The 14,256-nt window shown below is 41.4% G+C and overlaps 2 protein-coding genes across 2 annotated transcripts in view; one reads left to right on the top strand and one right to left on the bottom strand.

Moving 5' to 3' along the window:
* Positions 1–14,256, bottom strand: part of PMAIP1 (phorbol-12-myristate-13-acetate-induced protein 1) — a 442,512-nt gene that overhangs the window by 163,901 nt on the left and 264,355 nt on the right. The window lies entirely within an intron of this gene.
* Positions 10,169–14,256, top strand: part of GOLPH3 (golgi phosphoprotein 3) — a 35,159-nt gene continuing 31,071 nt past the window's right edge. The window contains exon 1 of the mRNA XM_062612874.1: positions 10,169–10,656. Within this exon, the coding sequence (XP_062468858.1) occupies positions 10,444–10,656 (213 nt within the window). The 5' untranslated portion in view covers positions 10,169–10,443. The remainder of the gene's footprint in view (positions 10,657–14,256) is intronic.

The following is a 14,256-nucleotide window of genomic DNA, read 5'->3' as shown; positions in this document are numbered from 1 at the left end:
AACAAGTGTTCAAACATGACACTTGTATCTGAGGCCAGTTTACAATCCTGGGGTTGTGCAGATATAAGCAGCACTTTGGTTTTGGCTGAAAGACGTTTATGACTGGAAGTAAAGTGCCAAGTTGATTCCCCAGTTCCAGGCTGAGTTTGCAGCTAGGAAAACAGAGCCCCGTTGGTTTAAAGAAGAGGGAAAGTCCTAAATTTGCTTGTCAGAGTGGGATCACGCTTCCAGGATAGGGAGGGAGCGCTTTCTTTGCTTTGGCAGAGTGCCTGTTCCTGCTACCCTACTGTAACCAGTGAGAAATCATCTCACTGGATTTCAGCCATAGATGCATTTTGATGCTTAAGGCCAGGAAAAGCGTCTTCTGCTCAGGCATTTGTTCTGCAGAAACACAAGAGTTGCATTTGCTGCTCCACTCTTTAGGCTGTGAACAATGAGGCTAGTTTTAGTTTGGGGGGATTTTTAAAGGATTTTTTTCTTGTTTTCCTCTCTGAAGAACTTAACTGCTTAGCAAGTAGTTGCTAAGTAAAATTATTGGCTTACGCTTTGGCAAATTAAGCTGGTGCATAGATAAACCTTAGGCAAAACATTTGGTGAGAGAAGACCATGCATATGAAAACTGGATACCTTGATACAGATGGCTGTGACATCAGTGTGACATTGAGGTATTCAGAAGACACACAGAAGTGGCATTTAGGGACAAGGTTTAGTGGTGGACTTGGTGGTTTTGGGTGAAGAGTTCAACTTGATAGTCTTAAAGGTCTTTTCCAACCTACATGATTCTGTGAAACCTAAACTGAACCTATGAAATATGGAAAGCTCAGACATCATTTAGTGCATCTGAGCAAGAGCAGAAAGATTTTTTTCTTCCAAAGATAACTTATAACTCAGAGATCTTGACTCACTGTCTGTGCAGGTGAAAGTACTAGTACACTGAACAGCTTCTCTCACTCCCCATCGCACTAAGGTGCATCTGTGTTGTTTGGAGGTTCCTGGACCATGCCAGGGCCAACCTCTTAGGCTGCTGAATGTATTTCCACTAACAGTCATCAGCTGGGATTCTCCACTAAGATTTTATTTCTAACTTCTGTCTTAATTTGTAGCCAGCAATAATTCAGCTGCTGATCCTTTTTAATCTCTCCTCTCTGGGGAAGTTACTGGAGTCCTGAAGGTCTAATCCTGGCTTCTGTGACATAGCTTATTGTTCTGAGCATCAGACCACCTCCTGTAGCTGTGGGAGCCCGATTCTGGGGAGGCCCCAAAGTAAGCTATGTTTTGTAGCTAGTCCTGCAACCGCCTGCATCATCATGGGAAAGTGACCTGATGGCCACTTGCAACAACTGCTGCTATTCTAAGCGTGAGGCTTTGATGCAGGCAGCTATCAATGTCCTAGCTTGAAGTTTTAATTTAATGGTAACTGGATACAGGAGAAAAGGAAAGCTTCTTCTGCCCTGTTCAAAGCTAAATTTGCAACAGCGTAGTACCTTTAAAAAAACAAAAATATGATAATGCAAAAATAAGTGGCCATTTGCAAGACAGCAGTCCATACATCTGAATAAGCTATGCAAGCACTTATTTTAGACTTTATTTCCTTTTCCTCCCAGGTATAGAAAAGTATTTTGGAGAATTTTTCTTGTGCCAAGTTTTTTGACTCTATTCTTGTCAGGCTCGTCGGGTCTCTAATGGTGTGCTGCGTGTCCAGGCATGCAGAGGAATGTATTCAGCTACTGGTTCGCTCTGGAGTCAGTGAGGCATTTGTAGAGTCCCACTTCCCCATTCAGGGTCCCTAGGAAAAAGAAAAACAAAAACCACATAACTTTTCCCGCTATACTGTGTATTTCTGGTGCTGTTTTAGCTCTTTTTATCTTCAAGTGAAGCCCCAGATATCATTGTCTTTCTCAATCTACTTTTTAGGGAGAAAAAAATCCACCAAAGGCAGAAATATGAGCAAGCTATAGATGTACAAAGCTGATTGTAAAATTATTGCTTTATCATGACTTTTCTGATAGTTCAGAAAATACAGTTCAGAAAAATATCAGAAGTTTATCTATAAACTATCTACATAGAAAACCATCAGAAACTGTCAGGTTTCTGCTCTGTATGAACCCACTATGATTGCTAGAAAAACTAATACTAAAAAACAAAAGACATTTTAGAATCACACCCCTCTGTGTCTCATGGTTATATACTGTACATCATCACACCCTTCTGGGTCTCATGGTTAGATACTGTACAACATCTTTACTTAAGCCATGTGCAGTTAGTCCTGTGTTGGGTGCTACATGAGTACATAGCAGGAGTTCTTACATATTTATAAATCATTAATGAACTCCTAAATGCAATCAGTACTTACGAAAATGTACTTATTCCACTGAAGAGAAACAAGTTTATGTTTGAATAACAGCACTTTTGCACCAAACCTATTAACAAATATTTGAATGGATGGAAAAGTGTTAGCCAGTTGAATCTCTTTAAAAGCCGCCGCATAGAAATGATCTAGCAATAATATTATTTTATAATTCCTAAGGTAGATGTTGTTGCACAGATATAATCCAGTGCAGAATTAACTCCCCAAAAATCAGTCTGCACATCTGGCTCATTTTAACCCTATGGAAAAATGGGGATAATACACTCAAGCTTTTGTCTTGCAGGAATGGAGGTGGCCAGAATGCAGGTTAAAACAAAAGCAGCAGTGCTGGTGGAGTGTTGTGCTGCTGAGTGGGCAGTCTCACTTCTGAACTCACCCAGTTAAAAGCAAGTGTGTCCCCTACAAAAAATATCTTCTGGAATTTTCTCCCTCTGTCACAATCAAATCCATGTTTGGTTTCTAGTGGCTCGTGATGGCAACAACCGTGCAAGGAAGTTTACAACAAGATAGTAAGACATAATGCTCTCTAAGACTCGCACAAAGTTTTATTATTCTGTTTTTTCAAAACCAACTTTAAATGTAACATACTATTTAGACATATTTCCATCCTCGTTTGACTCATGAATGAATTTGCCTAGCCTGGAGATGTCTGCATGTTTAATCTGCAAATGTTTATCAGTGGTTTTGCACCCTGGATGGACGGTATTATGGAAGGAAATATCATTTGTCAGACTTAAAAACCTTCTGGCCCTCACTGCTATGACCACCTCTTGGCTGCCATCAGAAGTACAAACCAAATTGCACAAGCAGGGTGTGCAACCTTTGCCAGGAGCAGAACAGACATTGCAATGTGCTTAGCTGATTTCTTGGGAACAAGGTAAGACAAAAATGCAGCTTTATCTCCTTTACCACAGTCCTTATAAATGTTCAGAGATGGCTGCTGCTGTCCCAGCTGCTCACACACCTTTGCTGAGTTGATATGACCACTAGTTCCGGGAATCCTTATTCTTCTCCCTGATTGACCTCATGGCTCTGCCTCACAGTTACTGTTCTAAAATTACCACTCATTACCGGATTCTATTTGTGTGGGTCTTTGGTCATAACAAGAGTGCGTAAACCTACCAAAAGTAATTGACATTTATTCTACACACATTTCTGAATGACACGAGTACTCTCTATTTATATAAGAATACTGTTCTAATCACTATTTATCTTGTAAATTACAACTCTATGGAATCATTTTCTTTGCACCATCTGGCTTTATGTACTTTTTTAATGAGTTGATGAGTATTTATGCACTTTTCGAGGAACAGATAGTAAAGCATTTATTACATTAAGAAGTGAAATAAAGATTTTTCAAAACTGAATATTTATAAAGTTCATGGAATTATACATTGCAAATTTTGCCCAACTACCAATGACAGTTTTGGTGGAGGCTTCATGGGACTCAGTTTTACCCAGTGAAAGGTAAGTTATGTGTACATTTTTCCTAGTGATGCTGGTTGAACTGCCTCAGTGTAGAAATAAAAGCGCAACTTCATTACAAACAGCATACTCCCTGATACTTTTGTCCTTATGATTTCAGTACTATAACTGTAACATTAAAACACCAGTACAGATTCCTGATACTGAACAGTATCACTCAGGTACAAGGAGGAAGATGCTATTACAATACAAAGATTTCAGAAACTAGCAATCATTTCAACTCCACAGGAGATGAGAAAATGGAAGGATCTGGAAATTCCTGAAAGGAAGAAAACCTTTTTGAAATAGGCAAATGTGAATAACACCTTTACGTATCTGCCTTTGGTTTTTCTAACATGCCTGCAACTCTGTCTCTAAAAAACCACAATTTATTGGTTTCATACATACAACAACTAAAAGCAGCATTAAATTTTTGCTTGAGCCCCTTGATGTTAAATCTTATTACTGATTTAGTGACTGCATCTAATTTTATAAGAGCTAGGCATTAACAGCTGGCGCTCTGCCACTAAAAGTAATAATGCTCAATATTTCTGAGAAGCCTAAAACATCCTTAAATCACCCCAAGGGGTAACCTTAAAGAGTCTCATGGGAAAAAGACATATTGGCAAATTTTGAGTTTGTAAACTGATAATTTAAATGATATCTGACTATTGGGCATTAAAAGCTGTCAAAGAAAGGGTTTGTTCTATGGACAGAAAAAGCCATATCAGTAAGTGCTTTTCACTTAGAAAAACTTGCTACTAGTGTTGGAAAGTCCATTCCTAAAAACAACAACAAAAAAATCCCAGGTGGTCTGCACAGACTAGTGAAGGATTTATTTAGTAACCAGAAAAACAGCACTAGTAAAGCATGTAAAGCTGAAACCAAAAGAGAGAATAGTAAGAACAAACAAATTCTGAAAAAGAGGGAAAAAAACCATTCCCCTTGTCCAGTCACTTCATGCCCTTTTCACAAAGGCATGTTGCTGCAGAAAATACATGGACTCAGTCAGAGATCAATATGATCAGACAAAAGCCTTTTATTACAAAGCCTTAACCACTTAAATACTGTTTCTTACATGCACTTACAGTGATTTGGCATATTATGATTGGATACATGTCTTGAAGACCCTTAGTGACTAACATATAATTGGTTAAGTATAGGTGTGAGAACTTGACCTGGAAAGCTTGCCAACAGTCCACAGTTCTCATTAACTCAGTGAATTCCAGCTTCTTCTCATCTTGCTTGTTTAGGCTTCCTCGGGCCTCTCATGGCCTTGCTGTACCTTTCAGGATTATTCAGAATTCATGTACCAATTATCCATTCTCCTGTGAGAACACTGCCTCCACAGCATGTAGTGATAGAACAAGGGGAATAACTTTTTTTACTGAAAGAAAATAGATTTAGATTAGACATTAGGAAGAAGTTCTTTACTGTGAGGGTGGTGAGACTCTGGCACAGGTTGGCCAGAGAAGCTGTGGATGCCTCAACTGTGGTCATGTTCAAGGCCAGGCTGGACTGGGCTTGGAGCAACCTGCTCTAGTGGAAGGTGTCCCTGCCTGTGGCAGGGGTTAGAACTGAATAAACTGTAAGGTCCTTTCCATCGCAAACCAGTCTGTGATTCTGTATTATGTGACCACTGTGTACTACGCATGATTTCCACAATCAGTTGATCATTACTCTAGTTTCTTTCCACTTACACTACCACATATTAGTCCACTCAGTTCTCTTGTCCCGTATCTTCGAGCTCCTCCTCTTGTTGTCACTCTGTAACTTTCAGCATCTGGATTCTCACTGGAAATGAAAATCCTGTTCTTGGAGATGACAGTGACAATATTGGATAGAAAAAATCTCAAGATAGTTTGTACCTTCCAGTTGCTTTCTGGCATTGATGTCTACTCTAGCACTCAAGCAGCATGCTTTTAATCAGCATGGTTTTAAAGCCCTTTGCTCCTGGCCATTGGGTTTCCATATTTTGTACTTAAGCTCAGTGCTCCTTCAGTAATGATACAGTGCCTGCTTGTGAGGCTGCCCTGGCAACAGGTCCCTGAAATGATAAGGGTAACCATGCCTTTTTTTGCCTGTTGTTTTTAAGTCAGATCCTTAGCCAGATTTGGGCCACAGCTCCACCTGACACTTGTTTTTCCTGGCATAATTGGGAGTGTCAAACTTTCACTGGGAGGGAATGGAAGACACAGGCAGGAATGTGAACAAGCTTGATTGGTGAAACCACTGGAAGGTGAAGCTGTAGGAGAGTGAGCAGCTGCCTTCTAGAAAACAAGTGCTGCCTTCTTGCTGTCAACTTCAAAACATGCACTTGCTATTAGTTTAATTGCCCCACAAGAGCAAAATCTGCCTAGCAGTATCTTGTTATGATGCCACTATTATTCTGTAGCACTAGAATTTGCCCACTACATCTTACATTTCAGAGCCTGGCACATCTGTTAGCTTGAGAATTCTTACAAATACTTGCTTTACCCAGCTGTGCATCATGCTTGTGATGTTCAAGTTGCGATACAATTGTGGATAGCTAATAGCATGTGACCTCCTGCTAAGTAAAGTTACTCTTTGCTTGACCCGCTGTCCCGACAGATGTTTGCAACCAGTTTGTCAATCACTTTTTCTGCTGACATCACTGAGGTACGCCCTGCTCCTATGGTGAAGTAATCATCGCAATTACAACTAGCACAGTACAAACTAAGAGCCCAGAATTCATTCCTTTTCATTTCAACTCCTCAGTGGGCTAGTAATAGTTAAAAAAACCTAGCTACTTTGAAGACTACTGCATTTAGTAAAGATAACTTAGAGTCATCAGCAACTGTTAATAGAAATCCTGCCAGATACAGGCTTAAGAATAAACACGTATGTGTTAGAAGGTGAATTTACTGCAAGACAAACAAAATTATTTATAGACTACAGCTTATACTTGTGCATGATTACTTCTTCACACAATGTTTAAAGGATTTAGGGCCTCAGCTCTCAGGCTGGATACCACTGGGACTGGGATGGAGGGAGGAAGGGGAGTCTGTACCTAGTGACAACACAAATGACATGACCCACATGTTGCACTGGCCAGTGCCAAATGCACTATGTGGTGTATAGCCTTCTGAACTCCTGATAGAGCCACAGCTGACTCTGTAATATTTTCCAAATACAGGTCAGTACTGTAAAATAAATTGCAGCAAAGAAGGTTACGACACAGTACATTAGGATCTCCTAGGTGGAGATCTAGCAAGCTGAACAGTCCCTGCTAACATACCAACTCTCAGTGGTGTAGAAGGGATCAACACCAACCAAATCATGTGCCAAAATGTGTCTTTGTGATCCTCTTCATTCAGATTTTGATTTTCTCTGTCAGCATTGTATTGGTGTTAAAAAAATATTTAGTAGGCTCAAAATTCAATTATATGCATTCTTAATTTGATTCACACTGAATTTACTAGATTAGGTTCATTAGATAATCAAAATGGAAGTTAACCATGAGAAAATATATTTGTTTGAAATTACACTATTTAATTTGTGCAAACAGCTGAATTTCTAAGCCAGAAAAGTGACCGCCAAATACAAGGCACTTCATAGTGCACCTCATCCTAATAAAACTGAAATCGATCAACAAAATTGAGAATTCTTATTCACCTACAAGTGATTACATTTTGATCACTTTTGTAATAAAAAGTGGGCAAATCAGTAACTTAATCAGCTACTTTTTAAAAAGTGATTTTCACAAAACTGAAAATAATTATGAGTATTTTGTGGCCCTTGACGAAAGGACCCAAACAAAGGAAATAGAAACTAGTAGCTGCTGATGAACATTCTGTCAGTTAAGCCTTAAAATGCAATTAGAAAAAAAGCCAAACGTAGTTAAAATGCCATACTAGTGTGGTGGGAAGGTGAAAACAATGGTAACAGCCCAAATTAGTGCATTCTATTGATGAGAAAGGAGAAGATACTATTGCTTTGTTAAATAATCTAGGAGTTAAAGGAAATTGGTGATGTGAAATTTTTGCCAACAGAAAGAAACAGGGAATTGAATGTAGATACAAGGCAAATCCTAACAATGATATCACTACACTAAAAATGTAAGAATTCTTAACAGTGCTTCAAAAATGTGTTCAGTTAATAGGCTTTCTCATTTACCTGAGAAACAGGTAAATATTATAATAGAGGACAAAGATTAAACAGTTTTGTCTAACAGCATACTTGAAGAAAAATTTAAACAGCAGTAGCGAAGCTAGGTAATTTGCATCATTAAGCCAGGATAATTTGTATACAGGTTTCCAAAAGGGCATTATAGAACCTCTTTCTGATCTCAATTGAGATTATGATTCTCAGTAAATCTGGGAGACCTAAAGAACAGAAGAAAGCTAATATAGAAAGCTAGGAGAAAATAAAAGGGATGACCCAGGTTAATTACATGCCTATCATCTTGATTGTGATCCTCAGCAAAATATCCAGTGTCTCATGTAGGTCTAAATTAATGACTATTTGCACATAATTACTACTCATAAAAGATATTTCCAGAAAACAGATCTTGTAATGCAATTGTGGTATCTCTCCTTTAGGCAAATGTTCATTTGATGAAAGAAGCAGTGATATTATAAACCTAAGCTTCAGATAGGCATTTGACTGGTACAGCAAATCATTTTAATTAAAAATTCTAGGAATATAAAAACCGCAGAATGCCATACAGTAAAGTGGACTGTGAATAATTAACAGGTCTCAAAACACAGAAGAGGAACAATCAGCGAGCACTTGCGGGAGTGATTCAGTTCCTCTGGGGATCAATTTTGTCTGTCAATCAGTGAACCCTTGCGTGAGTGATTCATTTCCTCTGGGGATCAATCTTGTCCGTCTGCTATTCTTTCTTACCAGTGATCTTGAAGAAGGTACACTGAATTATCACCAACCCACAACAGCCTGGCGATAGAATTGAGGGTGTGGGAAACCATGGAGGCTAAAGTCACAAAGTGACTTGGAGCTCTTGGTAAACAGGGTGCGTCTAAAAACTAATTCTTTATTTATTCTTTATTTATATATGTATTTTATTTGTATCTTAGATATATAGAATCATGGAATCATAGACCGGTTTGGGTTGGAAGGGCCCTTAAAGCTCATCCAGCTCCAGCCCCCTGCTGGGATGCCTTCCACTAGAGCAGGCTGCTCCAAGCCCTGTCCAACCCGGCCTTGAACACTGACAGGGATGGGGCAGCCGCAGCTTCTCTGGGCTCACAAGCCTCAATAAAACACACTATATGGAAACATATACAGGATGTAGCCTTGTTAAGTAGTTCTTTAGAGCTTTTGGTGTGCCCCAGTCAATAGGGCTAAAGTTTTGAAGAGACGCGCATTGACAGCAGAGCAGAGGGACTCCATCTCCTGAGTTTCAAATAAAGAATGTGAGAGCTCACCGTAGCTTAGCCAGTAAGTATATGTACACACACATATATATGTATACACACATTTGGTTGATGAAAAACTGAACTTGGAGTATTGTGTGCAGTTCTGGTGCCCTCAGCATAAAAAGGACATGGAACTGTTGGAACAAGTCCAGAGGAGGCCACGAGGATGATCAGGGGACTGGAGCAACTCCCGTATGAAGATAGGCTGAGAAAGTTGGGGCTGTTCAGCCTGGAGAAGAGAAGCTGCCTGGAGACCTCATAGCAGCATTTCAGTATCTGAAGGGGGCCTACAGGGATGCTGGAGAGGGACTCTTCATTAGTGACTGTAGTGACAGGACAAGGGGTAACGGGTTAAAACTTAAACAGGGGAAGTTTAGATTGGATATAAGGAGGAAGTTCTTTACTGTGAGGGTGGTGAGGCACAGGAATAGGTTGCCCAGGGAGGTTGTGAATGCTCCATCCCTGGCAGTGTTCAAGACCAGGTTGGACGAGGCCTTGGGTGAGATGGTTTAGTGTGAGGTGTCCCTGACCATGGCAGGGGCGTTGGAACTAGATGATCTTAAGGTCCTTTCCAACCCTAACTATTCTATGAGTTATGATTACATGATACATATATATATATATATAAATGGAGATTCCTGGGGGGAACTGTACTAGCCGTCAGACACGGCCTTGCGGCTAAGAACTAAATCAAGCTGGCTTAAGGTTGTAAATAAGGCACTTTTTAAAGGACACCCCCCCCGCTAATTTAAGAGAGCGGAGCACCCGCTCCCCCGGGCCATGGCACCGGCCTGCCCGTCTCCCGGAGCGTTGGAACACCCACTCTCCACAGCCCCAGGTAACGGCCACAAACGGTCAAAACCGGGCCCAGGCCGCTGGCGCCCCGCCCCGCGGAGCTCCTCCCGCCCGCTGCCCTTTCCGGTGCCTCCTCCCTCCGTCTCCCCGGCGCTGCCACATCCTCCGCTGACATCAGCCCGCGGCGCCATATTGGAGGAGAAGCCGCCTCCGCCAGCTCGGCCGCCGCAGGGGGGGACGTCGGCCCCCGCAGCCTCCGCCTCCCCCCTGCGCCGCTCCCCATGACTCCCCGCGGCCGGCCGCTGTCCCGGTGCGGGTAGGGCGGAGGCGGCTGCGGATCCGGTCTCTTCTCCTCAGCTCTCCCCGAGCTGTCGCCTTTCCCCTTGGCGGGCCTCTGCCCTCCCGCAGCCTCCAGGCATGACTTCCCTGACCCAGCGCAGTTCCGGCCTGGTGCAGCGCCGGACCGAGGCCTCCCGCAGTGCCGCCGCCGATAAGGAGCGGGGAGCTGGGGGCGGTTCGGAGGATGAAGGCCGCCGGGACGAGTCTGGCGACGACGAGAAGGGCGACTCCAAGGAAACGCGGCTAACCCTCATGGAGGAGGTGCTGCTTCTGGGCCTCAAGGACCGTGAGGTGCGGCTGGGGCCGTGGCGGCGGGGCCGGGGCGGGACGAGGTGAGGGACGGTGGGCAGGCGCTGGCTGAGGAGGCCCGGTGGTGCTGTGGCGAAGGAGGACGGGAACGGGACGGATGAGGGGACGCCGGTTATTCGGGGGCTTATGAAGAGCTTTTATAGGAAAGGGGAGCCCAAGTGGTGCCGGGGTATGGGTTGGATGGCAGCAAGGGCGCTGCTAGGTGGATGCTGCTGCGGGTTTGGGGCAGAGGCGTGATGTTGCTGTGGGTAGGGGTGGATGCTGGAACAGGCTCAGTGCTCTGGGGGAGATGGGGAAGGTGCTTGGATTTTGGGGAGAAGGGCCCTGGCCAAGAGTTTGGATTGCCCTTTGGATATAGGGTTTGCAGAAGAGTTCTTATATTGTAGCTTCTCAAGGAACGCAGAATAGAGGTTGGGGCAATATAGGAGACTGGAGGTGAGGACCAGGGCCTCTTGTCAGCGTTGGTGGGAGGTCTGTCTAGATCTGTAGTAATTATACACCTACAATTTACCCATGGCTCTAATGTCTTGTCAACTCTTACCTATTCTGTCAGACACAACTTTCTGGTAGTTATGGGGTTCTCAGATGCTTTAGGATCTAATGTTACTTTCTGAGGCTCTAATCTTACATTCTGCTAAGACGTTCCAGGCTAAGGGCTCTAATCTTACATTCTACTAAGACTTTCCAGGCTAATGCATGTGAACAGTGCCTTAAAATTGAGGGAGGGATATATGACAGAAATGGGTCTAGAGTAATGAGAAGTGTGTCAAAATGGGGAAATGGCATTATTATATAATTCTGTCGTTTTACCGAATTTGCAAGTTAGTTGTTATGATACTGTGAATGACAGTAATTGAGGAAGGCTTACTGCTGCCAGCGTGTTGGATTTTTGTTTCATTTGAAAGAGGTAATCAATATTAAAAGCGTGCACACTGACCTGTTGGGGAAACAGTTTAATCTGAATTGGTGTATTGTGAAGCATAGTATGTCTTAGTTACAAGGTACAATGAATTTTATAAGCAACCTATTTGCCTGACTTTTTTTTGTTGTGTGTGTGTGGATGTGCGTTTGGTAAGTTCATTAATGAAGCCAGTTCATTGATTTGGGTGGAAGTCTTGTTAAAACTGTTCATGTTCATTAGGACAGAATACTGGAGGAGGGAAGCTGGTAGGTTATATGTTTTTTGAAAGTGTGTTGCATCTAAAATGGGTTTTCTGGTTTGGTAGTGAATAGATTAAAGAGTAGTCCTGGTTAACATTTGGGTTTTTTTAATGTATGTGGTTATATCTGTATACATACTTGCTGCAGTAGCATATATTATTTCTCTCACTGACTGTGTATTTTAGGCCATATTCTTTCCCATTTTTTCACATGGACCTTGTCATGGCATCCTGGTAAACTTTGTAGATGTTCAGTGATGTGTACTTTCAGTAGTTGTATTGAGGACTTGTGTATATGCATGCTTTTCTTTCTACACACCTGAATATTTGCAGGAAAGTAAGATGGATATGACAAGACAGATACCTCGCAGATTGCCTAGGTGATCTTGCCTCGAGGAAGGTGAGATAAGCTGGGTGATCTTTCTGCTTTTTTTTTCTGTGGATTGTGTGCTAAATCTGCTGAATCTGTGGGCTTTAGGCTCTAAAGATTCTTTCTCCCTAGAAAGAATATATGATGCAAATCTTCATCATATAGTCAAAAGTTAATAGTTAATATTTGGCCTAAAAATGCAGATTTGCACTGTTATGCCTTAAAATTTCAAATAATCTAACTTTGCTAAGTGCAACAGTGGTGCACACTGCAGATGACCAAGTACTTCTTTGTGTGGCAAAAGGAACTGAAAGGTTACAGTGGCACAGACACCTATAAATCCCTTGGGATTTTGCATTGAGACATCAGACAAAAAGAATGATAATATCATCTAAGTTAGGGGGCTTATGTGCAGAAACTGTAGCATGCACTGTTTTTGAATGCATCATGAATGAATCATTAGGGTTTGTATTTTTGGTTTTGGGTCTGCTTGTACCACTGTGAACAAGCTGCACTGTGTAAAACACTGTTCCTGGTTTTTCCTTTCGAAATTGGAAATAAAATGATAGACTCGTTTGCAAAGGTGATTTTTTTTTTTTTTGGTATTGCTCTTTATTGTTTTAATGATAAGTAAGCAAAATTTACTTACTTTACACATTGGAAGTGCTTTTTACAAGATTTTTACTTCCAGTAGAACTGATTTTCTGTGACATCTATGTGAGACTTTCTCATGACAGCAAGCAGAGCAAAGCCTATAGGGTCTGTAAAGTAGAACTGTAAAACTACACAAAGTCTAAGGGAAAGGAGAAGGCAAGTGTGTGAGCTATAAGCTCAACTGAAGGCCAGTAAATTTAAAGCTGATTAACATCTTTCCTGTTCATTCCACCAGGATACAATAATTTAATGTTGAGTTTTAAATAAACACAAAATAATAATTAAAAAAAAAAAGTCAGAGTTGGCCAAAGAACGTATTTCCCTAAAAATAGCTTCTCTCTCAGAAGTCACTGATATAGGCATTGAACTTAGCTTTCAGGGTTTGGTGTATTTTTTTTCTAAAGTGAAACACTGGTGAATATGGCATAACATCATGTAAATATACACAAAATGCCTCGTGTATGGAGTGACCACTTACAATTTGTTAGTGTAGGTGGCAGTCTTTACTCTTAGGAGAGAGTGTTTCAGGCAGTGATGGATTGATGAGTTCAGTGTTTCTAGGAGATTGTCAGGTATGTATCTGAAACCTGCTTTCAGGTTTGTAGACAACCACAGCAAAACTTGAGTGTTGTTGCCTGCTTGTCGCTGCAGTATGGGGTTGGTGGTGAGAATGTCTGTCCTAGAACACGGCACACCTGAATTTCGTTCCGTTCAGTGCTTGAACACAATTAACTGTATTTGCACATGGTTCTGAACATGGCCTTTTTTTGTAGTTGTTTTCTTTCCTTTTTTTTTTTTTCCTCTTTTGTTTTCCCTCTTTGACCTAATTAAATTGTACTTGATGTATGTGTACTGGCTTCTCTTTTCTACCAATCGTTTTTCTTCTATTCTGTGTAAATGTATTCTGTATAAATGTATTCTGTGTAAATGTAACTACATCTGTATTCCAAGGTCAAGATAGGTTATAAGGGATATGTGCTGAAATATGCGCATGCTTGCGTAACATGACAGATGCAGTGTCCTTGGGGGAGCAGGTAATATACTGGAACAAAATATGTTACTAGAATTCTTCAGAGAGCATCACAAGAACACCTACACTTATTTGGAAACCCTTCAGAAACATGCTTGGGAAGGAGAGTCGTGTTCGTCCATTTAGAGTAGAGCAATACCCTGTTGCTATAGGAATAAAAAATACTCACTGAAATAAAATACTTTGCTGTATAAGGTTAAAAATAGTATTGTGGTAGGATAGGTCAAAGCCACAATAAAAAGGAGGTTATTTTGTAGAAATACTGAAGCATCTGAGGTCATCATTCCCAAAAGAAGGGATTAGTAAATGTTAAAAGTTAACTTATTTAAAAATGACAAATGAGATATGAGTACGGGCCAGTTTGTTCA

This window comes from Pezoporus occidentalis, unplaced genomic scaffold, assembly GCF_034315485.1.
Source record: "Pezoporus occidentalis ecotype Australia unplaced genomic scaffold, CSIRO_AGI_Poc_V1 ctg162, whole genome shotgun sequence".
NCBI classification, from domain to species: Eukaryota; Metazoa; Chordata; class Aves; order Psittaciformes; family Psittacidae; genus Pezoporus; species Pezoporus occidentalis.
The sequence above is the reverse complement of the archived record's forward strand: the minus strand, read 5'-3'. Positions and strand labels throughout refer to the sequence as shown.